Raw genomic sequence first — 27261 nt, 5'->3', positions numbered from 1 at the left:
TGGAGGCTCCAGAGACTGATCAATTACTAGCCGATCAATAAACACACCAAGGGAAAGTATCGATTTGTTGTATTTTAGCAACAGTTATTCCTGTTCAATGCCTAAAAGTATAGTGTGCATAGGGCAACAGATAAAGGGTCTACGTGTCCTGCAGGACTGTGGGTACCTACGGTAATAAGCGGTGGATTTTGGTCATCCATTGACCTCTACCCAACGTCCTAGAGAAAGTAGGGAACCATCTCACGTGTTACTCTACATTCTAAAAAAAGAAACCATGCCCGAGATTGTCGTCACTGGGCAACAGGATGGTCGAGGAACGTCATGGAAATCCATGGAGATGTCCCGGGGACATAGAGAACTCGATAGAACTGACGGGTAGCGACTCACAGAGAAGATACCCCGGACAGACAGGCTGGAGACAACACCAGGGAAGGCTGAGATATGAGAAAATATATGGGATGAACTTGAGAAGGAGCAGGTAGACCAAACGTAGACTAGAACGGGAATCTATTGACTTTAGTTGGTCAATTTCCAAGCAATCATTCCAGTTCCATTAGGGAGGAACAGAGAAGGGATTGGGTGATTTTTAAGACTGATACAATTTTTGGGTTCCATTGTCTCCTGATAGCGAGCATTATGTCTTGCACCACCATTTGGCTACAGGTCAGGTGAAGAAGTCCACCTGTGATATGTGGACATTGTGGGAAAGAACCAACCCTTGCCTTGGCATCTACACATTGCATTTGAGCAGCTGACCCTTTTCCAGAAGATATTCGTACATTGTAGGGAGACCCAGATTTGGCCAACGCCAAGACTAAGAGCGAGAGATTTATTACAAGACAATAATCAGGGAGCGGTAGGATGAGAACCATACAAGAAAGAGACGAAAGTGAAGGGAAGGAGGAAGCCTTCAATGATCATACGAGGAAGGAAAGTTCCACCCGAAATATGAGGGACTCTCTAGGACATGAGGACTTTGAAGAATTCGTCCTGAACTTTGAAGACTATGATCTTTGGGAATCCATCAAAAACCATTTGTCCAATCCAGAAGAAGACAGTGCCGGTGAGTAACCTCCATCTATTTCACTATGCTATGGTACAATCCGCTGATCATGAGGAGGCAGGGTCTGGGACACCCTCACAAATAGCTGATTTAAAGGGAACGTGTCGCAAGAAATTGACACATTTTTAACTCAAGTTTTATGTTAAACATATTTTTAAAGAATTTTTCTTTCATTCATGTTATTATTTAAATTTTGAAAAATTCCTAAAAATCCTGCAGTTCTGACTCTGACCACTAAGCCATATAATATGCTGAGACTTCCTATTTTCTATAGATTTTTTTTTTTTTGCAGCAATCCCCTCACAACATGCTGATGATCACAGCTATCCTGTATATGTAGACAAGGCACAGAATCCACCGGTCACAATAGGTGATGCCACATCTTATCTACTCCCCCCCTCTGTGCAATGACCTCTGTACAGGTCGCAGAGCATGCCTAGAAAACTTCACCCAAAAAAGTCAAAGGGTCTGCTCCTGGAGACAGGAAGTCACAAACTATTTTAGGCTTAGTAGCAAGAGTTAGAATTGCAAGGTTTTTTGAGTTTTGAAATATAAATAACACAGAGAATGAAAAGCATTACCAGAAATTCTTAAAAAATATGTAGAGTGACTACATAGCCTGGCTCAGTGTGGGAGGCCCCAAATGACATGTCTATATGCAAATAAAGAAATATAGGGCAGGGGGTTTTCTCTTGAGACAACTGATATGAGTTATGTATCTGCTGACAGGCGTTATGTATCTGCCCGACAGGTGTTATGTGTCTTCTGACAGGTGTTATGTATCTGCTGACAGGGGTTATGTATCTGCTGACAGGTGTTGCGTATGTGCTGACAGGCGTTATATGTCTGCTGACAGATGTTATGTATCTGCTGACAGGTGTTATGTATCTGCTGACAGGCTTTATGTATCTGCTGACAGGCTTTATGTGTCTGCTGACAGGCTTTATGTGTCTGCTGACAGGCTTTATGTGTCTGCTGACAGGCTTTATGTGTCTGCTGACAGGCGTTATGTATCTGCTGACAGGCATTATGTGTCTGCTGACAGGCGTTATGTGTCTGCTGACAGGCATTATGTATCTGCTGACAGGCTTTATGTGTCTGCTGACAGGCTTTATGTGTCTGCTGACAGGCGTTATGTATCTGCCCGACAGGTGTTATGTGTCTTCTGACAGGTGTTATGTATCTGCTGACAGGGGTTATGTATCTGCTGACAGGTGTTGCGTATGTGCTGACAGGCGTTATATGTCTGCTGACAGATGTTATGTATCTGCTGACAGGTGTTATGTATCTGCTGACAGGCTTTATGTATCTGCTGACAGGCTTTATGTGTCTGCTGACAGGCTTTATGTGTCTGCTGACAGGCTTTATGTGTCTGCTGACAGGCGTTATGTATCTGCTGACAGGCATTATGTGTCTGCTGACAGGCGTTATGTGTCTGCTGACAGGCATTATGTATCTGCTGACAGGCTTTATGTGTCTGCTGACAGGCTTTATGTGTCTGCTGACAGGCGTTATGTATCTGCTGACAGGTGTTATGTATCTGCTGACAGGCGTTATGTATCTGCTGACAGGCGTTATGTGTCTGCTGACAGGCGTTATGTGTCTGCTGACAGGTGTTATGTGTCTGCTGACAGTTGTTATCTATCTGCTGACAGGCGTTATGTATCTGTTGACAGGAGTTATGTGTCTGCTGACAGGTGTTATGTATCTGCTGACAGGCGTTATGTATCTGCTGACAGGCATTATGTATCTGCTGACAGGCGTTATGTGTCTGCTGACAGGAGTTATGTCTCTGCTGTCAGTCATTATGTATCTGCTGTCACTTGTGTGCGCGCTATGACTTCTGTTTCATAGTGGTTGTGCACTGTAATTGCAGCCTCGTCTCATTCACTTTTATGATACAAAGCTGTAGTTACAACACACAACCACTATAAAACAGTGAAGAGGTCAGACAAGCATTGTGTCCCCTTCACATAGCTGATCAGTGAGGCTCTCGGGTGTCTGACCGCCATTGATCTCTCATCAATAAATATTAAACACTTCTTAATGCTGCAGGTCTGGAGGGTGTAAAAGGAAAAGTAAGAGAACGATGATGGACCCCAAGAGGCCAAAAACTGTCAGCTGCTGGACTTGAATGATATAAGACTTTGTATTTCACAATATTTTAAATTCCAGTAGGCAGCATATCACCCCAGCCCTGCAGATAGATAGGTTACTGTCACCAGACCCAGCATATCACCCCAGTCCTGCAGATAGATAGGTTACTGTCACCAGAACCAGCATATCACCCCAGCCAGCTCTACAGATAGATAGGTTACTGTCACCAGAACCAGCATATCACCCCAGTCCTGCAGATAGATAGGTTACTGTCACCAGACCCAGCATATCACCCCAGCCCTGCAGATAGATAGGTTATGTCACCAGAACCAGCATATCACCTCAGCCCTGCAGATAGATAGGTTACTGTCATCAGTACCAGCATATCACCTCAGCCCTGCAGATAGATAGGTTACTGTCACCAGAACCAGCATATCACCCCAGCCCTGCAGATAGATAGGTTACTGTCACTAGACCCAGCATATCACCCCAGCCCTGCCGATAGATAGGTTACTGTCACCAGAACCAGCATATCACCCCAGCCCTGCAGATAGATAGGTTACTGTCACCAGAACCAGCATATCACCCCAGCCCTGCAGATAGATAGGTTACTGTCACCAGACCCAGCATATCACCCCAGCCCTGCAGATAGATAGGTTAGTGTCACCAGAACCAGCATATCACCCCAGCCCTGCAGATAGATAGGTTACTGACACCAGAACCAGCATATCACCCCAGCCCTGCAGATAGATAGGTTACTGTCACCAGAACCAGCATATCACCCCAGCCAGCTCTACAGATAGATAGGTTACTGTCACCAGAACCAGCATATCACCCCAGCCCTGCAGATAGATAGGTTAGTGTCACCAGAACCAGCATATCACCCCACCCTGCAGATAGATAGGTTACTGTCACCAGAACCAGCATATCACCCCAGCCCTGCAGATAGATAGGTTACTGTCACCAGAACCAGCATATCACCCCAGCCCTGCAGATAGATAGGTGTCACCAGAACCAGCATATCACCCCAGCCCTGCAGATAGATAGGTTACTGTCATCAGACCCAGCATATCACCCCAGCCCTGCAGATAGATAGGTTACTGTCACCAGTACCAGCATATCACCCCAGCCCTGCAGATAGATAGGTTACTGTCACCAGAACCAGCATATCACCCCAGCCCTGCGGATAGATAGGTTAGTGTCACCAGAACCAGCATATCACCCCAGCCCTGCAGATAGATAGGTTACTGTCACCAGAACCAGCATATCACCCCAGCCCTGCAGATAGATAGGTTATGTCACCAGAACCAGCATATCACCTCAGCCCTGCAGATAGATAGGTTACTGTCACCAGAACCAGCATATCACCCCAGCCCTGCAGATAGATAGGTTACTGTCACTAGACCCAGGATATCACCCCAGCCCTGCAGATAGATAGGTTACTGTCATCAGTACCAGCATATCACCTCAGCCCTGCAGATAGATAGGTTACTGTCACCAGAACCAGCATATCACCCCAGCCCTGCAGATAGATAGGTTACTGTCACTAGACCCAGCATATCACCCCAGCCCTGCAGATAGATAGGTTACTGTCATCAGTACCAGCATATCACCTCAGCCCTGCAGATAGATAGGTTACTGTCACCAGAACCAGCATATCACCCCAGCCCTGCAGATAGATAGGTTACTGTCACTAGACCCAGGATATCACCCCAGCCAGCTCTACAGATAGATAGGTTACTGTCACCAGAACCAGCATATCACCCCAGCCCTGCAGATAGATAGGTTAGTGTCACCAGAACCAGCATATCACCCCACCCTGCAGATAGATAGGTTACTGTCACCAGAACCAGCATATCACCCCAGCCCTGCAGATAGATAGGTTACTGTCACCAGAACCAGCATATCACCCCACCCTGCAGATAGATAGGTTACTGTCACCAGAACCAGCATATCACCCCAGCCCTGCAGATAGATAGGTTACTGTCACCAGAACCAGCATATCACCCCAGCCCTGCAGATAGATAGGTGTCACCAGAACCAGCATATCACCCCAGCCCTGCAGATAGATAGGTTACTGTCATCAGACCCAGCATATCACCCCAGCCCTGCAGATAGATAGGTTACTGTCACCAGTACCAGCATATCACCCCAGCCCTGCAGATAGATAGGTTACTGTCACCAGAACCAGCATATCACCCCAGCCCTGCGGATAGATAGGTTAGTGTCACCAGAACCAGCATATCACCCCAGCCCTGCAGATAGATAGGTTACTGTCACCAGAACCAGCATATCACCCCAGCCCTGCAGATAGATAGGTTATGTCACCAGAACCAGCATATCACCTCAGCCCTGCAGATAGATAGGTTACTGTCATCAGTACCAGCATATCACCTCAGCCCTGCAGATAGATAGGTTACTGTCACCAGAACCAGCATATCACCCCAGCCCTGCAGATAGATAGGTTACTGTCACTAGACCCAGCATATCACCCCAGCCCTGCCGATAGATAGGTTACTGTCACCAGAACCAGCATATCACCCCAGCCCTGCAGATAGATAGGTTACTGTCACCAGAACCAGCATATCACCCCAGCCCTGCAGATAGATAGGTTACTGTCACCAGACCCAGCATATCACCCCAGCCCTGCAGATAGATAGGTTAGTGTCACCAGAACCAGCATATCACCCCAGCCCTGCAGATAGATAGGTTACTGACACCAGAACCAGCATATCACCCCAGCCCTGCAGATAGATAGGTTACTGTCACCAGAACCAGCATATCACCCCAGCCCTGCAGATAGATAGGTTACTGTCACCAGAACCAGCATATCACCCCAGCCCTGCAGATAGATAGGTTACTGTCACCAGAACCAGCATATCACCCCAGCCCTGCAGATAGATAGGTTACTGTCACCAGAACCAGCATATCACCCCAGCCCTGCAAATAGATAGGTTACTGTCACCAGAACCAGCATATCACCCCAACCCTGCAGATAGATAGGTTACTGTCATCAGTACCAGCATATCACCCCAGCCCTGCAGATAGATAGGTTACTGTCAGCAGAACCAGCATATCACCCCAGCCCTGCAAATAGATAGGTTACTGTCACCAGAACCAGCATATCACCCCAACCCTGCAGATAGATAGGTTACTGTCATCAGTACCAGCATATCACCCCAGCCCTGCAGATAGATAGGTATTGTTGGTGATATCTTACAGATAATTGGGTATTTCCTGACTTCTGGCTTAGTATAGTAGTTTAATGTATAATGGTTTTTTATACACAACCCAAAACCCACCACCAGGTTGTCATTGCTTAACACTTCCATGTCTCATTTGCGTAGTTGAAAATCTGGATGAACCTCCAGCGTTTCGTAGGCAACTGGTAACAAAGAACCGAATAAGCCGTAAGGACGCGACTGTCATCCTACCACAGATAAACTGGGCTAAGAAGAAAACTGATAAGAAGGGACCTCATGAGGTGAGTCCTCTACAAGGAGCACGTATGGTGGAGATTATTCTACTTACCAATGCCCGGCTCTACCACCACTTTTGTGGACCTTTATGGTGACGTTGCCAAATACCAACGGTCATACAAATAGCATCCTGGTCATGGTCCTCAGACGCTACTTGGCCCTTCTTTTTTGACCTTCTGTTTCATATCTTCAGGTCTTTGTGGAGCTGAATGAGTTGGTTTGTGAAGGAGTCCATGAAATGCAATGGAAGGAGACGGCCCGATGGATAAAATTTGAGGAAGATGTGGAGCAGGACACCTCACGGTGGGGAAAACCTCACGTGGCTTCATTGTCATTCCGTAGCCTGCTTGAGCTCAGAAAGACCATCACTCATGGTGAGTTTTATAGGTTCATCTGTTGACCTTTCAAAGGAACCAACCTTAGCAGTAAAGTCCTTGATTTCTTTAGTCTTCTTTCATTTTCTTTAGAATTTAATTGAAAGAATTTGTATTCGGGAAGTCGTCCATAGCTGGTGTTCGGGGTATTGTTTGGCAGAACTGGGCAGGGAGGTTGTTCCTGCCGCCATCTTGGAGAACTAAGCACAGATCTTCTGTGGATGTTGCTTGCTCCAATCCGTCTGTCTCTTCATGTCATCCCAGACGGACTGGATGATGATGAGATCGGGGCTCTATCCCTTCCAGGATTCCTCCTTGATAAAAAATAAACTTCATGTCATTTGTTGTCACTGACTGTATCTTCCTTACAGGAGCTGTACTCTTGGATTTGGACCAGACCACTATGCCCGGGATCGCCCAGATGATTGTAGAGACTATGGTGGTGTCTGACCAGATAAGAGTCATTGATCGATCTAATGTTTTGCGGTCGCTTTTGTTGAAGCACAGGTAATCCATAAAAAGTGGATGGAACCTAAATGTACTTCTATCCTTCTACAATGTCATGGATATATATATATGTATAATGCCACAGGCTCTCATTCAGTCGTTTTCCGGTACCGCATTGATTTAGGATGGAGATTGACTTCCCATGTGGATATTCCAGATATGTTTGTTGTTGGCAGATCCCTTTCATTATACTTTTACTTCTCATTGTTAGCCATCCTAATGATGGACGAGATTCTCACCATCCTCGTAACGCATCTACTTCTGGTGCAAACAACCATGTCACAAGCAACAGCCCGTCCAAAGAAGCCACCACCAATAATGCCCATAGTGACCAAGACAGTAAGCAGGTGAGCGGAGCCGCCGTGGTCCGTCATAGGAATCTCATAACCTAAGCCACTATGACTACCCCGGTTATTATTAAGGATTAGACGTTTCTTCCTTCTCTCAGTCGAGTCTTTTGTCTTCCTTTCTTATTCTGTGATCTAGAAAACACTGAATGGACCGGACGGTCACCGACTAAAACACTGGAAGCTCATGCAGAAGATCCCCGAAAATGCAGAGGCCACTGTCGTCCTCGTGGGTTAGTAAATGTCTCTATTCAGATAGTAAAACCATTGTCCTGACCGATGAGAATCTGCCGGCTCGGTCAGAAGAGGTGATGGACGCTGAGCTCCCATCATGTGACAAGTTTCGGACATTGCACATCCAGTATAACACACTGACCATGTGCTCTGGTATAATCTGCAGGTTGTGTGGAGTTCCTGGTCAATCCCGCCATGGCGTTTGTGCGTCTCAATGAGGCGGTGCTGCTTGAATCGGTTCTTGAGGTGCCAATTCCGGTGCGGTTCCTTTTTGTCTTGCTCGGTCCCTCGCAGTCTAATATGGATTACCACGAGATTGGCCGCTCCATCTCTACTCTTATGTCAGACAAAGTAAGTGCTCAAGCCGCCATGATGACTATACTGGGACTAGTGTTGAGCGATCGGGAAAGATCGGATCCCGATTGGCGATCGAGCAAATTTCACGATTGCGATCGGCTGGAAAATGATCGGAAATCGGATTTTGAAATCTCAAGATCGGCTCCACCCTACTGTACATATAATATACAATTAGGGTTGAGCGATCGGGATCGGGAAAGATCGGATCCCGATTGTGAAATTTGCTCGATCACCAATCGGGATCTGATCTTTCCCGATCCCGATCGCTCAACCCTAATTGTATATTATATGGAAAATGAATGGAAATCGGACTTTAAAACCAATCCTGAAATCTCAAGATCGGCTCATCTCGAACTGAGACTTAGATATTAATAACTAGAGATGAGCGAACACTATTCGAAGCAGCCGTTTCGAATAGCAAGCTCCCATAGAAATGAATGGATGTAGCCGGCATGCAGGGGGTTAAGCGGCTAGCCAGCAAAGTCTGCGTGCCATTCATTTCTATGGGAGCGTGCTATTCGAAACGGCTGTTTCGAATAGTGTTCGCTCATCTCTACTGATAACCTGTCCTTAGGTTAAGTCACCGATATGTAATGGGTGGGGGCTCAAGACCCAATACCCCTGTCTATCAGCTCCATGGTCTCTTCCTTGTGCAATGACATCATGTCCAATGGTGACACAAAACAGCAGCAGTTCAGTCCCATTCAACTCATTAGGACAGAGCTGCAATACCAAGCACAACCACTATGACATGTGCGGCGCTGTGCTTGAGAGTCTCCTATGCCTATGTATGAAATAATCATACAGTACGACCTCTCGCACCACTATGGGTTGGATATTACAGCCCCAAACTCCTTTTGCACAGACAACTAATATGATCTCAACATTAGCCAGTCTGTCTGGGATGACATGAAGAGACGGACGGATTGGAGAAAGCGACATCCACAGAAGATCTGTGCTTAGTTCTCCAAGATGGCGGCGGGAACAACCTCCCTGCACAGTCCTACCAAAAACTGTCTGCAAGTCCCGAGAAGGGTTAAGGAAAGTCCAAGGGCAAAGGTCACACCAAATATTGATGGAATTTACCTTTATCTTTCCTCTGTTACAAAAATAAACTATTAACCCTTCAGTTTCTGGAAGCCTTCTAACCTCGCAGCTTTGTGTTACAAGAAAATGGTGCTCTAACCCCTATACCGCTATATCATCACCTTGGGGAAAATGCGTCAGGTCCCCTTTAAGATCGATCTTCTTATTCCGAGCACTTAATCCAACACTTATCCCACAAGGATAAGACACTTTTATTTCTGCAGCTGCAAAATTACAGGTAAGGAGCGCCCTGACAATTACAGCACTTGTGACCCGCACGGACGTGTGATCCGCCATCACTAATTTGATATCATTCATTATGTGATTGTAGAGGGTGAACTGTACTGAATAGGAAGATGGTCCTCGGAGCCTCCTCCTGGCACCGGGTAATACTGTAGATTTGCGAGGCGCTGACACGACGTGATTATTACTCCCTGCCGGCGTTCAGGGAACTTTTTTAATTTGCTTGGTTTAATTACAGTCATTTTACAAGCTCAGGATATAGATCATTGTGCATGGGAAGGCTAAAGCAGGGGCAATTATACGGAGATTATTAGGGTCTCCGCTGACGGATGGGGTAATGATGGGGTGAGGCATGTATGGAGCCTCTGCAGTAATGATGGTGGCTCTCCGCTCTGATCCTATAGCGCTCTGTCGGAGTTATTACAATACATTATTTATGGCTGCGCTCCTGGAAACGCGCGTTATACTAATATTGAATCTTATCTTCAAGGAGCTACAATTATGGAAATCGTTTTGTGGTATCTAATGGATTCCAGATACAGCTTAGAATAGACTTAAAGGGGTCACCCGGTCCCAAATTGATTTTTCATACGGATGAGCTGTCCACAGGATAGGTCATGACTGTGTGCTATGTCAGGGTGTGACACCAAGCCCCCGCGCAGATCAGCTATTCCACAGCCACTGGGTGCTGGAAGGTGATAGTGGACAAGGAGCGCATGTGACACTGCTCCTATACAAGTAATAGGAGTGGCGCACTGTATAGCGGTGGTTATGGGAAAGTGGAACGCATGCACTCCCTGTCCACTAGCAACCTCCGCCGCCCAGTAAGGGTCCAGGTGTCGGACCTCTACAGATCAGCTATTCCGCAGCCGCTGGGTGCTGGAAGGTGATAGCGCACGTAACACCGCTCCTATACAAGTAATAGGAGTGGCGCACTGTATAGCGGTGGTTCTGAAAAAGTGGAACGCTGCTCCTATTACTTGCATGCACCCCCTGTCCACTAGCAACCTCCGCCACCCCATAAGGGTCCAGGTGTCGGACCTCCACAGATCACACAATGAAGAATTATTCTGTAAATTAATTTCTTGTCGCCTCCCAGGTTTTTCATGAAGCTGCGTATATGGCGGCAGAAAGACACGACCTCCTGAACGCCATCAATGAGTTCCTTGACTGCAGTATGGTCCTGCCGCCATGCGAGATGCAAGGGAAGGATCTTCTCCGCTCTATTGCTACCTTTCAGAAAGATCTATTGAGGAAGAGGAGGGAGAGGGAACAACGGCGTTCAGCCAGGGAGCACGCAACGCCTAAGGCAACAGGACAAGTAGAAGGTGAGTATTAATGTTGTCCTGGAGGAAAACAGGGGAGCGCTGGAGAGTACATTGCTGCAGCCGCCATTGAAGTGAATAAGAGCGACGTCCATAACCAGTCCTGGTTGTGCCCAGGCAGAATATGCAGCGGGGGGAAAGTCCTGAAATTAAAGGGACAACCACTTGAATTGTGAATTCCAACTAAACCCCTTATATATATTATTCCGCCTATATTAATATCAGACCCCTTATATTAATATCAGACCCCTTATATTAGTATCAGACCGTTTACATTAATATCAGACCCCTTACATAATACCACCCCTTATATTAGTATCAGACCCCTTACATAATACCAGACCCCTTATATTAGTATCAGACCCCTTACATAATACCAGACCCCTTATATTAGTATCAGACCCCTTACATAACACCAGACCCCTTATATTAGTATCAGACCCCTTACATAGTACCAGACCCCTTATATTAGTATCAGACCCCTTATATTAGTATCAGACCCCTCCCCGGTCCAGCTGATAGTTGGCGTCTCAGCAGTCGATTCCTCGGATTTAATATCATTGGCCAACATGGATTTCTAGTTGTTATTTAATAACATCCCGCTCCCGGACAATGTTATGGATGAATTTTGGAGACTTTTAGGCCCCTGTAAGTCACAGATGTAATTTCATTCCCTCTGTCTTGCACAGACACTAATGTTCTGAAGCCGGAGGATGACGATGATGATGACGATGACAGTGAGCTAGATCCACTGGAACGCTCGGGATTTCTTTTTGGGGGTCTGATCCGGGACATTCGCAGGCGGTATGTGCGGTACTGGAGCGACATCAAGGACGGTCTCAATAGTCAGTGCTTCGCAGCCGCTCTGTTCATCTACTTTGCAGCTTTGTCTCCGGCCATCACTTTTGGAGGCCTCTTAGGTAACTTTTAGTGATCTGTAGCTACTTCCATTGCACCCAAGTCCACGTAAAGGTTTATCATGGCTTATGCTCCAGTGGCTTCCAAAGCTGCAAGTGAAATTCTAAATTTCTATAATTCCAACATATTTTTTTTTAAACAAATTTTTTTTTAAAGATTTTCTTTTCCTTCTCAGGGGAGAAGACTCAAGGCCTGATGGGGGTGTCAGAGCTCATAGTATCCACCTCGGTGCTCGGGGTGCTCTTCTCCATGCTGGCGGCACAGCCATTGCTCATCATTGGGTTTTCCGGGCCACTCCTAGTCTTTGAAGAAGCGTTTTTCAAGGTATGAGAACCACAAATCTCTACAATTGCTCAATTTTAACAAATTTTAGTAGGAAAGAAAATGTAAATTGTCCCAGTTTCTAATGTTGTCTCTTACTTCTGCCAGTTTTGCCAGGTGCAGGACATAGAATACCTGACCGGCCGGGTGTGGATTGGGTTTTGGCTGGTCCTCTTTGTCCTGGTGATGGTGGCAGCTGAGGGGAGCTTTCTGGTCCGGTATATCTCTCCATTCACACAAGAAATCTTTGCCTTTCTGATTTCCCTCATCTTCATCAATGAGACTTTTTACAAATTATATAAGGTGGGACTTCTGAATGTTACTTTGTGCACTTGCCCACCATCAATGCTTTATTTAAAGGGGTTGTCAGGTTAATAAAGTGATCCCTTTATTCTGGACCTCCTCCTATTATCCAGAGCAGATACAAAGAGCATCTCCCTCTCTGGAGGACCTTACCTATCCACATGTTACATGGAAACCCCATTCATTTCAATGGGAATGGTGCAATACATTGTTTCTCCAGGGGTGGCGCTGCAGTAAAACTAAACACTTGCTTCCAAACTGCATCACATCTTACAGCGGATCACGGGAGATTTCAGCAAGAGGACAATTTGTGGTTATTTTAGTTTCTACCCTAGTAGGATTGTGAAAGGCAAAACAACCCCTTTAACTGTTATATAGAGAAGAAAAATGTATTACCATATTGTGAAAATCCTAAAATTAATTCTAACTGTAAACATTCATCTTCTACACTAGGTCTTTACTGATCACCCACTTCTGAGGACGTACCCATCTGGAGGGTCAGGGAGTCGCACGGCTGCCCTTGGTCCTCGCATGCAGCCCAACACGGCGTTACTATCTCTCATCCTAATGTCAGGAACTTTTCTTATCGCTTTCTTCCTACGGAAGTTCAAGAATAGTCGGTTCTTAGGAGGGAAGGTGGGGTGCAGAGGGCACCTGATATGGGGTACAGGGGTTATCTGCTGGACTCTATCTCATTGCTCTCTCTCTGTCTTATTTTACAGGCAAGGAGGGTTATTGGTGATTTTGGGATTCCGATATCTATTCTAGTAATGGTTCTTATTGATTACACAATAACAGATACATATACACAGGTACATTGTCATATACTGGTTGTAAGAGACAGGAATATAACTACTATAATACTGCCCCCTATGTACAAGAATATAACTACTATAATACTACCTCCTATGTACAAGAATATAACTACTATAATACTGCTCCTATGTACAAGAATATAACTACTATAATACTACCTCCTATGTACAAGAATATAACTACTATAATACTACTCCTATGTACAAGAATATAACTACTATAATACTACTCCTATGTACAAGAATATAACTACTATAATACTACTCCTATGTACAAGAATATAACTACTATAATACTACCTCCTATGTACAAGAATATAACTACTATAATACTACTCCTATGTACAAGAATATAACTACTATAATACTGCTCCTATGTACAAGAATATAACTACTATAATACTACCTCCTATGTACAAGAATATAACTACTATAATACTGCTCCTATGTACAAGAATATAACTACTATAATACTACCTCCTATGTACAAGAATATAACTACTATAATACTACCTCCTATGTACAAGAATATAACTACTATAATACTACTCCTATGTACAAGAATATAACTACTATAATACTACTCCAATGTACAAGAATATAACTACTATAATACTGCTCCTATGTACAAGAATATAACTACTATAATACTACCTCCTATGTACAAGAATATAACTACTATAATACTGCTCCTATGTACAAGAATATAACTACTATAATACTACCTCCTATGTACAAGAATATAACTACTATAATACTGCTCCTATGTACAAGAATATAACTACTATAATACTGCTCCTATGTACAAGAATATAACTACTATAATACTACCTCCTATGTAGAAGAATATAACTACTATAATACTGCTCCTATATACAAGAATATAACTACTATAATACTGCTCCTATGTACAAGAATATAACTACTATAATACTACTCCTATGTACAAGAATATAACTACTATAATACTGCTCCTATGTACAAGAATATAACTACTATAATACTACTCCTATGTACAAGAATATAACTACTATAATACTGCTCCTATGTACAAGAATATAACTACTATAATACTACTCCTATGTACAAGAATATAACTACTATAATACTACTCCTATGTACAAGAATATAACTACTATAATACTGCTCCTATGTACAAGAATATAACTACTATAATACTACTCCTATGTACAAGGATATAACTACTATAATACTACCTCCTATGTACAAGAATATAACTACTATAATACTGCTCCTATGTACAAGAATATAACTACTATAATACTACCTCCTATGTACAAGAATATAACTACTATAATACTACCTCCTATGTACAAGAATATAACTACTATAATACTACTCCTATGTACAAGAATATAACTACTATAATACTACTCCAATGTACAAGAATATAACTACTATAATACTGCTCCTATGTACAAGAATATAACTACTATAATACTACCTCCTATGTACAAGAATATAACTACTATAATACTGCTCCTATGTACAAGAATATAACTACTATAATACTACCTCCTATGTACAAGAATATAACTACTATAATACTGCTCCTATGTACAAGAATATAACTACTATAATACTGCTCCTATGTACAAGAATATAACTACTATAATACTACCTCCTATGTAGAAGAATATAACTACTATAATACTGCTCCTATATACAAGAATATAACTACTATAATACTGCTCCTATGTACAAGAATATAACTACTATAATACTACTCCTATGTACAAGAATATAACTACTATAATACTGCTCCTATGTACAAGAATATAACTACTATAATACTACTCCTATGTACAAGAATATAACTACTATAATACTGCTCCTATGTACAAGAATATAACTACTATAATACTACTCCTATGTACAAGAATATAACTACTATAATACTACTCCTATGTACAAGAATATAACTACTATAATACTGCTCCTATGTACAAGAATATAACTACTATAATACTACTCCTATGTACAAGAATATAACTACTATAATACTGCTCCTATGTACAAGAATATAACTACTATAATACTACTCCTATGTACAAGGATATAACTACTATAATACTACCTCCTATGTACAAGAATATAACTACTATAATACTGCTCCTATGTACAAGAATATAACTACTATAATACTACTCCTATGTACAAGAATATAACTACTATAATACTACTCCTATGTACAAGAATATAACTACTATAATACTGCTCCTATGTACAAGAATATAACTACTATAATACTACTCCTATGTACAAGGATATAACTACTATAATACTACTCCCTATGTACAAGAATATAACTACTATACTACTACTCCTATGTACAAGAATATAACTACTATAATACTACCTCCTATGTACAAGAATATAACTACTATAATACTACTCCTATGTACAAGAATATAACTACTATAATACTGCTCCTATGTACAAGAATATAACTACTATAATACTACTCCTATGTACAAGAATATAACTACTATAATACTGCTCCTATGTACAAGAATATAACTACTATAATACTACTCCTATGTACAAGAATATAACTACTATAATACTGCTCCTATGTACAAGAATATAACTACTATAATACTGCTCCTATGTACAAGGATATAACTACTATAGTACATAGGATTCCGTAGAGTAAATCACTTTTTCTGTTCTACCTTTGTCTCTAGAAATTGAATGTACCATCGGGCCTGTCCGTCACTTCTCCTGGGAAGCGCGGTTGGTTTATCCATCCGATGGGGACATCCAGCCCGTTCCCTCTCTGGATGATGTTCGCCTCAGCTATTCCAGCGCTCTTGGTTTTCATCCTCATCTTCATGGAGACTCAGATCACAACGTGAGTACGGCTGCTACAATATGTTTCATGGAAACTGCTTAATGGGGGTGTCTAGTTCAGGAGACTAATTGTCTAATATCCTGTTAGGAATGTCTAAGTTCATAGAAGGGGTGGGCTCTGGTTCAGGACCCTCATCTATCAGCCATAGCATATATAAGCTACATATGGCTTCTTTCTCTTCAGTATCTTGCACAATTATTTAGTACACAGCTCATTTCAGTGTACACAGTGTAATACCTCACTTTTCCTGTAGAGGCGCTGCAGGGTAACTGAACACTTGATTTTGGTTACTTTTTTTAGCATTAGAAAATGTATGTTTTTATCTTAATAGTGTTTTTTTATGTGCCCGGTACCTCGGCCAGTCTTATTGTCAGTAGGAAGGAGAGACGCCTACAGAAGGGCAGTGGGTTTCACCTGGACCTTCTTCTCATTGGATCCCTGGGTGGTCTTTGTGCTCTCTTTGGGCTACCATGGCTGACGGCAACCACAGTGCGCTCTGTCACCCACGTCAATGCATTAACTTTGATGAGCAAAACTGCGCCAGGAGAGAGACCGCGAATCTCCGAAGTCAAAGAACAAAGAATAACCGGAGTATTGATCGCGGCATTAGTAGGTAAAGGACCAATACTCAATGTGTAACCCATATCAAATTCATGTGGTGATGTCACAGTACAGAGATAATACACACAGTGATGTCACAGTACAGGGATAATACACACAGTGATGTCACAGTACAGAGATAATACACACAGTGATGTCACAGTACAGGATAATACACACAATGATGTCACAGTACAGAGATAATACACACAGTGATGTCACAGTACAGGATAATACACACAGTGATGTCACAGTACAGGATAATACACACAGTGATGTCACAGTACAGGATAATACACACAGTGATGTCACAGTACAGAGATAATACACACAGTGATGTCACAGTACAGGGATAATACACACAGTGATGTCACAGTACAGAGATAATACACACAGTGATGTCACAGTACAGGGATAATACACACAGTGATGTCACAGTACAGAGATAATACACACAGTGATGTCACAGTACAGAGATAATACACACAGTGATGTCACAGTACAGAGATAATACACACAGTGATGTCACAGTACAGGATAATACACACAGTGATGTCACAGTACAGAGATAATACACACAGTGATGTTACAGTACAGAGATAATACACACAGTGATGTCACAGTACAGGGATAATACACACAGTGATGTCACAGTACAGGATAATACACACAGTGATGTCACAGTACAGAGATAATACACACAGTGATGTCACAGTACAGAGATAATACACACAGTGATGTCACAGTACAGGATAATACACACAGTGATGTCACAGTACAGAGATAATACACAGTGATGTCACAGTACAGGAATAATACACACAGTGATGTCACAGTACAGGGATAATACACACAGTGATGTCACAGTACAGGGATAATACACACAGTGATGTCACAGTACAGGATAATACACACAGTGATGTCACAGTACAGGATAATACACACAGTGATGTCACAGTACAGAGATAATACACAGTGATGTCACAGTACAGGATAATACACACAGTGATGTCACAGTACAGGAATAATACACACAGTGATGTCACAGTACAGAGATAATACACACAGCGATGTTACAGTACAGAGATAATACACACAGTGATGTCACAGTACAGAGATAATACACACAGTGATGTCACAGTACAGAGATAATACACACAGTGATGTCACAGTACAGAGATAATACACACAGTGATGTCACAGTACAGGATAATACACACAGTGATGTCACAGTACAGGATAATACACACAGTGATGTCACAGTACAGGGATAATACACACAGTGATGTCACAGTACAGGATAATACACACAGTGATGTCACAGTACAGAGATAATACACACAGTGATGTCACAGTACAGGATAATACACACAGTGATGTCACAGTACAGGGATAATACACACAGCGATGTCACAGTACAGGATAATACACACAGTGATGTCACAGTACAGGATAATACACACAGTGATGTCACAGTACAGGATAATACACACAGTGATGTCACAGTACAGGAATAATACACATAGTGATGTCACAGTACAGAGATAATATACACAGTGATGTCACAGTACAGAGATAATACACACAGTGATGTCACAGTACAGAGATAATACACACAGTGATGTCACAGTACAGGATAATACACACAGTGATGTCACAGTACAGGGATAATACACACAGTGATGTCACAGTACAGGATAATACACACAGTGATGTCACAGTACAGGATAATATACACAGTGATGTCACAGTACAGAGATAATACACACAGTGATGTCACAGTACAGGATAATACACACAGTGATGTCACAGTACAGAGATAATACACACAGTGATGTCACAGTACAGAGATAATACACACAATAATGTCACAGTACAGGGATAATACACACAATAATGTCACAGTATAGAGATAATATACACAGTGATGTCACAGTACATGGATAATACACACAGTGACGTCACAGTACACGGATAATACACACAGTGATGTCACAGTACAGAGATAATACACACAGTGATGTCACAGTACAGAGATAATACACACAATAATGTCACAGTATAGAGATAATACACACAGTGATGTCACAGTACAGGGATAATACACACAATAATGTCACAGTATAGAGATAATATACACAGTGATGTCACAGTACATGGATAATACACACAGTGACGTCACAGTACACGGATAATACACACAGTGATGTCACAGTACAGGATAATACACACAGTGATGTCACAGTACAGGATAATACACACAGTGATGTCATAATACAGGGATACTATAGATATTGTGGGGAAGGTATCTTGGTAGCAGCAGTGGTGCGGACCCAGTCAGTCAGAGACAAGGACACAAAATCTATAGCAAACATGTATATTTAGAATAAACAGCAAAATAATTAAACCTTTACTTCAGGTACTAAATTGAGCAAATTAAATACAGCCTTAGCTTCAGGATGTCAAATAAAAACCCTGCTCGTCTGAGCACTAATTAAACAATAAAGAACTAATTGTACATGTGGCTTACTAGCAACCACATGGGTAAACAACAATAGTGCAACACGGTCTCACCAGACTTTCAGGACAGACCCAGACGCCTCCTCCCACTCCCAGGATCTGCAACCTTTTATTACTGAGTAATGAGCCCAGGACCCACGCCTGGGCCGAGGCCTATTTAAGGCCCGCACTGGACCACACATAGATCAGAAACCTGGGCCTGACATATCGGGACTCCAGCACTCTGCCTGTCACCTTCTCACATCATATCTCTCTATATTATAAAAATGAATTCTTGTAATGTATATATCTGTACTATGTGAACCAAATTCTGTTTTATCTACAGTATATGTTTATTATAGGACTATCCATAGTAATGGGAGAGATGTTACGTCAGATCCCGCTGGCAGTTCTTTTTGGGATTTTCTTGTACATGGGGGTGACGTCTCTTACTGGGATTCAACTGTTTGAACGGCTTCTTCTTATTCTCATGCATCCCAAACATCATCCAGAGCACCCCTATGTTGTGAAGGTGAGCTGGTCCAGCAGATAGTATGAATGCACTGATAGAAAGTTCTATTCTACAATTAGGGGAGTTGTCTACACTGGATGTCTGTAGGATTTATTGTGTATTTACCTGTAGGTGTGCACATGGAGAATGCACCTGTTCACCTGCGTCCAGCTCTCCTGCATTGTGCTGTTGTGGGTGGTGAAATCTTCTCCAGCATCTCTCGCCTTTCCATTCCTCCTCATCCTCACTGTCCCCCTGAGGAGATTCGTTCTGCCACGCTTTTTCCATGAAAGAGAACTTAAAGCTGTAAGTCCATCAGATATATCTAACGCCTAGTGTGTGGGGAAGGGGAATGACAATTACTGCCCCTATGTACAAGAATATAACTACTATAATACTGCTCATATGTACAAGAATATAACTACTATAATACTGCTCCTATGTACAAGAATATAACTACTATAATACTGCTCCTATGTACAAGAATATAACTACTATAATACTGCTCCTATGTACAAGAATACAACTACTATAATACTGCCCCTATGTACAAGAATACAACTACTATAATACTACTCCTATGTACAAGAATATAACTACTATAATACTGCTCCTATGTACAAGAATATAACTACTATAATACTGCTCCTATGTACAAGAATATAACTACTATAATACTGCTCCTATGTACAAGAATATAACTACTATAATACTGCTCCTATGTACAAGAATATTACTACTATAATACTACTCCTATGTACAAGAATATAACTACTATAATACTACTCCTATGTACAAGAATATAACTACTATAATACTACTCCTATGTACAAGAATATAACTACTATAATACTACCTCCTATGTACAAGAATATAACTACTATAATACTACCTCCTATGTACAAGAATATAACTACTATAATACTGCTCCTATGTACAAGAATATAACTACTATAATACTGCCCCTATGTACAAGAATATAACTACTATAATACTACTCCTATGTACAAGAATATAACTACTATAATACTACTCCTATGTACAAGAATATAACTACTATAATACTACCTCCTATGTACAAGAATATAACTACTATAATACTACTCCTATGTACAAGAATATAACTACTATAATACTACCTACTATGTACAAGAATATAACTACTATAATACTGCTCCTATGTACAAGAATATAACTACTATAATACTACTCCTATGTACAAGAATATAACTACTATAATACTGCTCCTATGTACAAGAATATAACTACTATAATACTGCTCCTATGTACAAGAATATAACTACTATAATACTGCTCCTATGTACAAGAATACAACTACTATAATACTGCCCCTATGTACAAGAATACAACTACTATAATACTACTCCTATGTACAAGAATATAACTACTATAATACTGCTCCTATGTACAAGAATATAACTACTATAATACTGCTCCTATGTACAAGAATATAACTACTATAATACTGCTCCTATGTACAAGAATATAACTACTATAATACTGCTCCTATGTACAAGAATATAACTACTATAATACTGCTCCTATGTACAAGAATATTACTACTATAATACTACTCCTATGTACAAGAATATAACTACTATAATACTACTCCTATGTACAAGAATATAACTACTATAATACTACTCCTATGTACAAGAATATAACTACTATAATACTACCTCCTATGTACAAGAATATAACTACTATAATACTACCTCCTATGTACAAGAATATAACTACTATAATACTGCTCCTATGTACAAGAATATAACTACTATAATACTGCCCCTATGTACAAGAATATAACTACTATAATACTACTCCTATGTACAAGAATATAACTACTATAATACTACTCCTATGTACAAGAATATAACTACTATAATACTACCTTCTATGTACAAGAATATAACTACTATAATACTACTCCTATGTACAAGAATATAACTACTATAATACTACCTACTATGTACAAGAATATAACTACTATAATACTGCTCCTATGTACAAGAATATAACTACTATAATACTACTCCTATGTACAAGAATATAACTACTATAATACTGCTCCTATGTACAAGAATATAACTACTATAATACTGCTCCTATGTACAAGAATATAACTACTATAATACTACCTCCTATGTACAAGAATATAACTACTATAATACTGCTCCTATGTACAAGAATATAACTACTATAATACTACTCCTATGTACAAGAATATAACTACTATAATACTACTCCTATGTACAAGAATATAACTACTATAATACTATCTCCTATGTACAAGAATATAACTACTATAATATTACCTCCTATGTACAAGAATATAACTACTATAATACTACTTCTATGTACAAGAATATAACTACTATAATACTACTCCTATGTACAAGAATATAACTACTATAATACTGCCCCCTATGTACAAGAATATAACTACTGTAATACTACCTCCTATGTACAAGAATATAACTACTATAATACTGCTCCTATGTACAAGAATATAACTACTATAATACTGCCCCCTATGTAAAGGAATATAACTACTGTAATACTACCTCCTATGTACAAGAATATAACTACTATAATACTGCTCCTATGTACAAGAATATAACTACTATAATACTGCCCCCTATGTACAAGAATATAACTACTGTAATACTACCTCCTATGTACAAGAATATAACTACTATAATACTACTCCTATGTACAAGAATATAACTACTATAATACTGCTCCTATGTACAAGAATATAACTACTATAATACTACCTCCTATGTACAAGAATATAACTACTATAATACTACTCCTATGTACAAGAATATAACTACTATAATACTGCTCCTATGTACAAGAATATAACTACTATAATACTACCTCCTATGTACAAGAATATAACTACTATAATACTATCTCCTATGTACAAGAATATAACTACTATAATACTACTCCTATGTACAAGAATATAACTACTATAATATTACCTCCTATGTACAAGAATATAACTACTATAATACTGCTCCTATGTACAAGAATATAACTACTATAATACTACTCCTATGTACAAGAATATAACTACTATAATACTGCCCCCTATGTACAAGAATATAACTACTATAATACTACTCCTATGTACAAGAATATAACTACTATAATACTACCTCCTATGTACAAGAATATAACTACTATAATACTGCTCCTATGTACAAGAATATAACTACTATAATACTACTCCTATGTACAAGAATATAACTACTATAATACTACTCCTATGTACAAGAATATAACTACTATAATACTACTCCTATGTACAAGAATATAACTACTATAATACTGCTCCTATGTACAAGAATATAACTACTATAATACTGCTCCTATGTACAAGAATATAACTACTATAATACTACTCCTATGTACAAGAATATAACTACTATAATACTACTCCTATGTACAAGAATATAACTACTATAATACTACTCCTATGTACAAGAATATAACTACTATAATACTACCTCCTATGTACAAGAATATAACTACTATAATACTACCTCCTATGTACAAGAAAATAACTACTATAATACTGCTCCTATGTACAAGAATATAACTACTATAATACTGCCCCTATGTACAAGAATATAACTACTATAATACTACTCCTATGTACAAGAATATAACTACTATAATACTACTCCTATGTACAAGAATATAACTACTATAATACTACCTCCTATGTACAAGAATATAACTACTATAATACTACCTACTATGTACAAGAATATAACTACTATAATACTGCTCCTATGTACAAGAATATAACTACTATAATACTACTCCTATGTACAAGAATATAACTACTATAATACTGCTCCTATGTACAAGAATATAACTACTATAATACTGCTCCTATGTACAAGAATATAACTACTATAATACTACCTCCTATGTACAAGAATATAACTACTATAATACTGCTCCTATGTACAAGAATATAACTACTATAATACTACTCCTATGTACAAGAATATAACTACTATAATACTACTCCTATGTACAAGAATATAACTACTATAATACTATCTCCTATGTACAAGAATATAACTACTATAATATTACCTCCTATGTACAAGAATATAACTACTATAATACTACTTCTATGTACAAGAATATAACTACTATAATACTACTCCTATGTACAAGAATATAACTACTATAATACTGCCCCCTATGTACAAGAATATAACTACTGTAATACTACCTCCTATGTACAAGAATATAACTACTATAATACTACTCCTATGTACAAGAATATAACTACTATAATACTACCTCCTATGTACAAGAATATAACTACTATAATACTGCTCCTATGTACAAGAATATAACTACTATAATACTACTCCTATGTACAAGAATATAACTACTATAATACTACTCCTATGTACAAGAATATAACTACTATAATACTGCTCCTATGTACAAGAATATAACTACTATAATACTACTCCTATGTACAAGAATATAACTACTATAATGCTACTCCTATGTACAAGAATATAACTACTATAATACTACTCCTATGTACAAGAATATAACTACTATAATACTACTCCTATGTACAAGAATATAACTACTATAATACTACTCCTATGTACAAGAATATAACTACTATAATACTACTCCTATGTAGAAGAATATAACTACTATAATACTACTCCTATGTACAAGAATATAACTACTATAATACTACTCCTATGTACAAGAATATAACTACTATAATACTACTCCTATGTACAAGAATATAACTACTATAATACTACTCCTATGTACAAGAATATAACTACTATAATACTACTCCTATGTACAAGAATATAACTACTATAATACTGCCCCCTATGTACAAGAATATAACTACTATAATACTACTCCTATGTACAAGAATATAACTACTATAATACTACCTCCTATGTACAAGAATATAACTACTATAATACTGCTCCTATGTACAAGAATATAACTACTATAATACTGCTCCTATGTACAAGAATATAACTACTATAATACTACCTCCTATGTACAAGAATATAACTACTATAATACTACTCCTATGTACAAGAATATAACTACTATAATACTGCCCCCTATGTACAAGAATATAACTACTATAATACTACTCCTATGTACAAGAATATAACTACTATAATACTACCTCCTATGTACAAGAATATAACTACTATAATACTGCTCCTATGTACAAGAATATAACTACTATAATACTGCTCCTATGTACAAGAATATAACTACTATAATACTACCTCCTATGTACAAGAATATAACTACTATAATACTACTCCTATGTACAAGAATATAACTACTATAATACTGCCCCCTATGTACAAGAATATAACTACTATAATACTACTCCTATGTACAAGAATATAACTACTATAATACTACCTCCTATGTACAAGAATATAACTACTATAATACTGCTCCTATGTACAAGAATATAACTACTATAATACTGCTCCTATGTACAAGAATATAACTACTATAATACTACCTCCTATGTACAAGAATATAACTACTATAATACTGCTCCTATGTACAAGAATATAACTACTATAATACTACTCCTATGTACAAGAATATAACTACTATAATACTACCTCCTATGTACAAGAATATAACTACTATAATACTGCTCCTATGTACAAGAATATAACTACTATAATACTGCTCCTATGTACAAGAATATAACTACTATAATACTACCTCCTATGTACAAGAATATAACTACTATAATACTACTCCTATGTACAAGAATATAACTACTATAATACTATCTCCTATGTACAAGAATATAACTACTATAATACAGCTCCTATGTACAAGAATATAACTACTATAATACTACCTCCTATGTATAAGAATATAACTACTATAATACTACTCCTATGTACAAGAATATAACTACTATAATACTACTCCTATGTACAAGAATATAACTACTATAATACTACCTCCTATGTACAAGAATATAACTACTATAATACTACCTCCTATGTATAAGAATATAACTACTATAATACTACTCCTATGTACAAGAATATAACTACTATAATACTACTCCTATGTACAAGAATATAACTACTATAATACTACTCCTATGTACAAGAATATAACTACTATAATACTACTCCTATGTACAAGAATATAACTACTATAATACTACTCCTATGTACAAGAATATAACTACTATAATACTACCTCCTATGTACAAGAATATAACTACTAGAGATGAGCGAACACTAAAATGTTCGAGGTTCGAAATTCGATTCGAACAGCCGCTCACTGTTCGAGTGTTCGAATGGGTTTCGAACCCCATTATAGTCTATGGGGAACATAAACTCGTTAAGGGGGAAACCCAAATTCGTGTCTGGAGGGTCACCAAGTCCACTATGACACCCCAGGAAATGATACCAACACCCTGGAATGACACTGGGACAGCAGGGGAAGCATGTCTGGGGGCATAAAAGTCACTTTATTTCATGGAAATCCCTGTCAGTTTGCGATTTTCGCAAGCTAACTTTTCCCCATAGAAATGCATTGGCCAGTGCTGATTGGCCAGAGTACGGAACTCGACCAATCAGCGCTGGCTCTGCTGGAGGAGGCGGAGTCTAAGATCGCTCCACACCAGTCTCCATTCAGGTCCGACCTTAGACTCCGCCTCCTCCGGCAGAGCCAGCGTTGATTGGCCGAAGGCTGGCCAATGCATTCCTATGCGAATGCAGAGACTTAGCAGTGCTGAGTCAGTTTTGCTCAACTACACATCTGATGCACACTCGGCACTGCTACATCAGATGTAGCAATCTGATGTAGCAGAGCCGAGGGTGCACTAGAACCCCTGTGCAAACTCAGTTCACGCTAATAGAATGCATTGGCCAGCGCTGATTGGCCAGAGTACGGAACTCGACCAATCAGCGCTGGCTCTGCTGGAGGAGGCGGAGTCTAAGATCGCTCCACACCAGTCTCCATTCAGGTCCAACCTTAGACTCCGCTTCCTCCGGCAGAGCCAGCGCTGATTGGCCGAATTCCGTACTCTGGCCAATCAGCACTGGCTAATGCATTGTATTGGCGTGATGAAGCAGAGTGTGCACAAGGGTTCAAGCGCACCCTCGGCTCTGATGTAGCAGAGCCGAGGGTGCACAAGGGTTCAAGCGCACCCTCGGCTCTGATGTAGCAGAGCCGAGGGTGCGCTTGAACCCTTGTGCACACTCTGC

At 39.8% G+C, this 27261-nt stretch overlaps 1 protein-coding gene across 1 annotated transcript in view; it reads left to right on the top strand.

The window, feature by feature from the left end:
- The first annotated feature begins 291 nt into the window (after positions 1–291).
- The window catches only part of SLC4A3 (solute carrier family 4 member 3), a 48432-nt gene continuing 21462 nt past the window's right edge, over positions 292–27261 (top strand). Inside the window, exons 1-17 of the mRNA XM_075284604.1 lie at positions 292–1063; positions 6508–6644; positions 6833–7013; positions 7385–7520; positions 7732–7867; positions 8007–8100; positions 8268–8452; positions 10887–11115; positions 11802–12032; positions 12206–12354; positions 12460–12654; positions 13108–13290; positions 13377–13466; positions 16178–16344; positions 16707–16957; positions 19806–19975; positions 20087–20260. Of these exons, the coding sequence (XP_075140705.1) occupies positions 862–1063; positions 6508–6644; positions 6833–7013; positions 7385–7520; positions 7732–7867; positions 8007–8100; positions 8268–8452; positions 10887–11115; positions 11802–12032; positions 12206–12354; positions 12460–12654; positions 13108–13290; positions 13377–13466; positions 16178–16344; positions 16707–16957; positions 19806–19975; positions 20087–20260 (2910 nt within the window). The 5' untranslated portion in view covers positions 292–861. The remainder of the gene's footprint in view (positions 1064–6507; positions 6645–6832; positions 7014–7384; positions 7521–7731; positions 7868–8006; positions 8101–8267; positions 8453–10886; positions 11116–11801; positions 12033–12205; positions 12355–12459; positions 12655–13107; positions 13291–13376; positions 13467–16177; positions 16345–16706; positions 16958–19805; positions 19976–20086; positions 20261–27261) is intronic.

This window comes from Leptodactylus fuscus, chromosome 8 (genome assembly GCF_031893055.1).
Source record: "Leptodactylus fuscus isolate aLepFus1 chromosome 8, aLepFus1.hap2, whole genome shotgun sequence".
Lineage (NCBI taxonomy): Eukaryota > Metazoa > Chordata > Amphibia > Anura > Leptodactylidae > Leptodactylus > Leptodactylus fuscus.
Note: the sequence above shows the minus strand (reverse complement) of the source record. Positions and strands in the feature narration are given on the sequence as shown.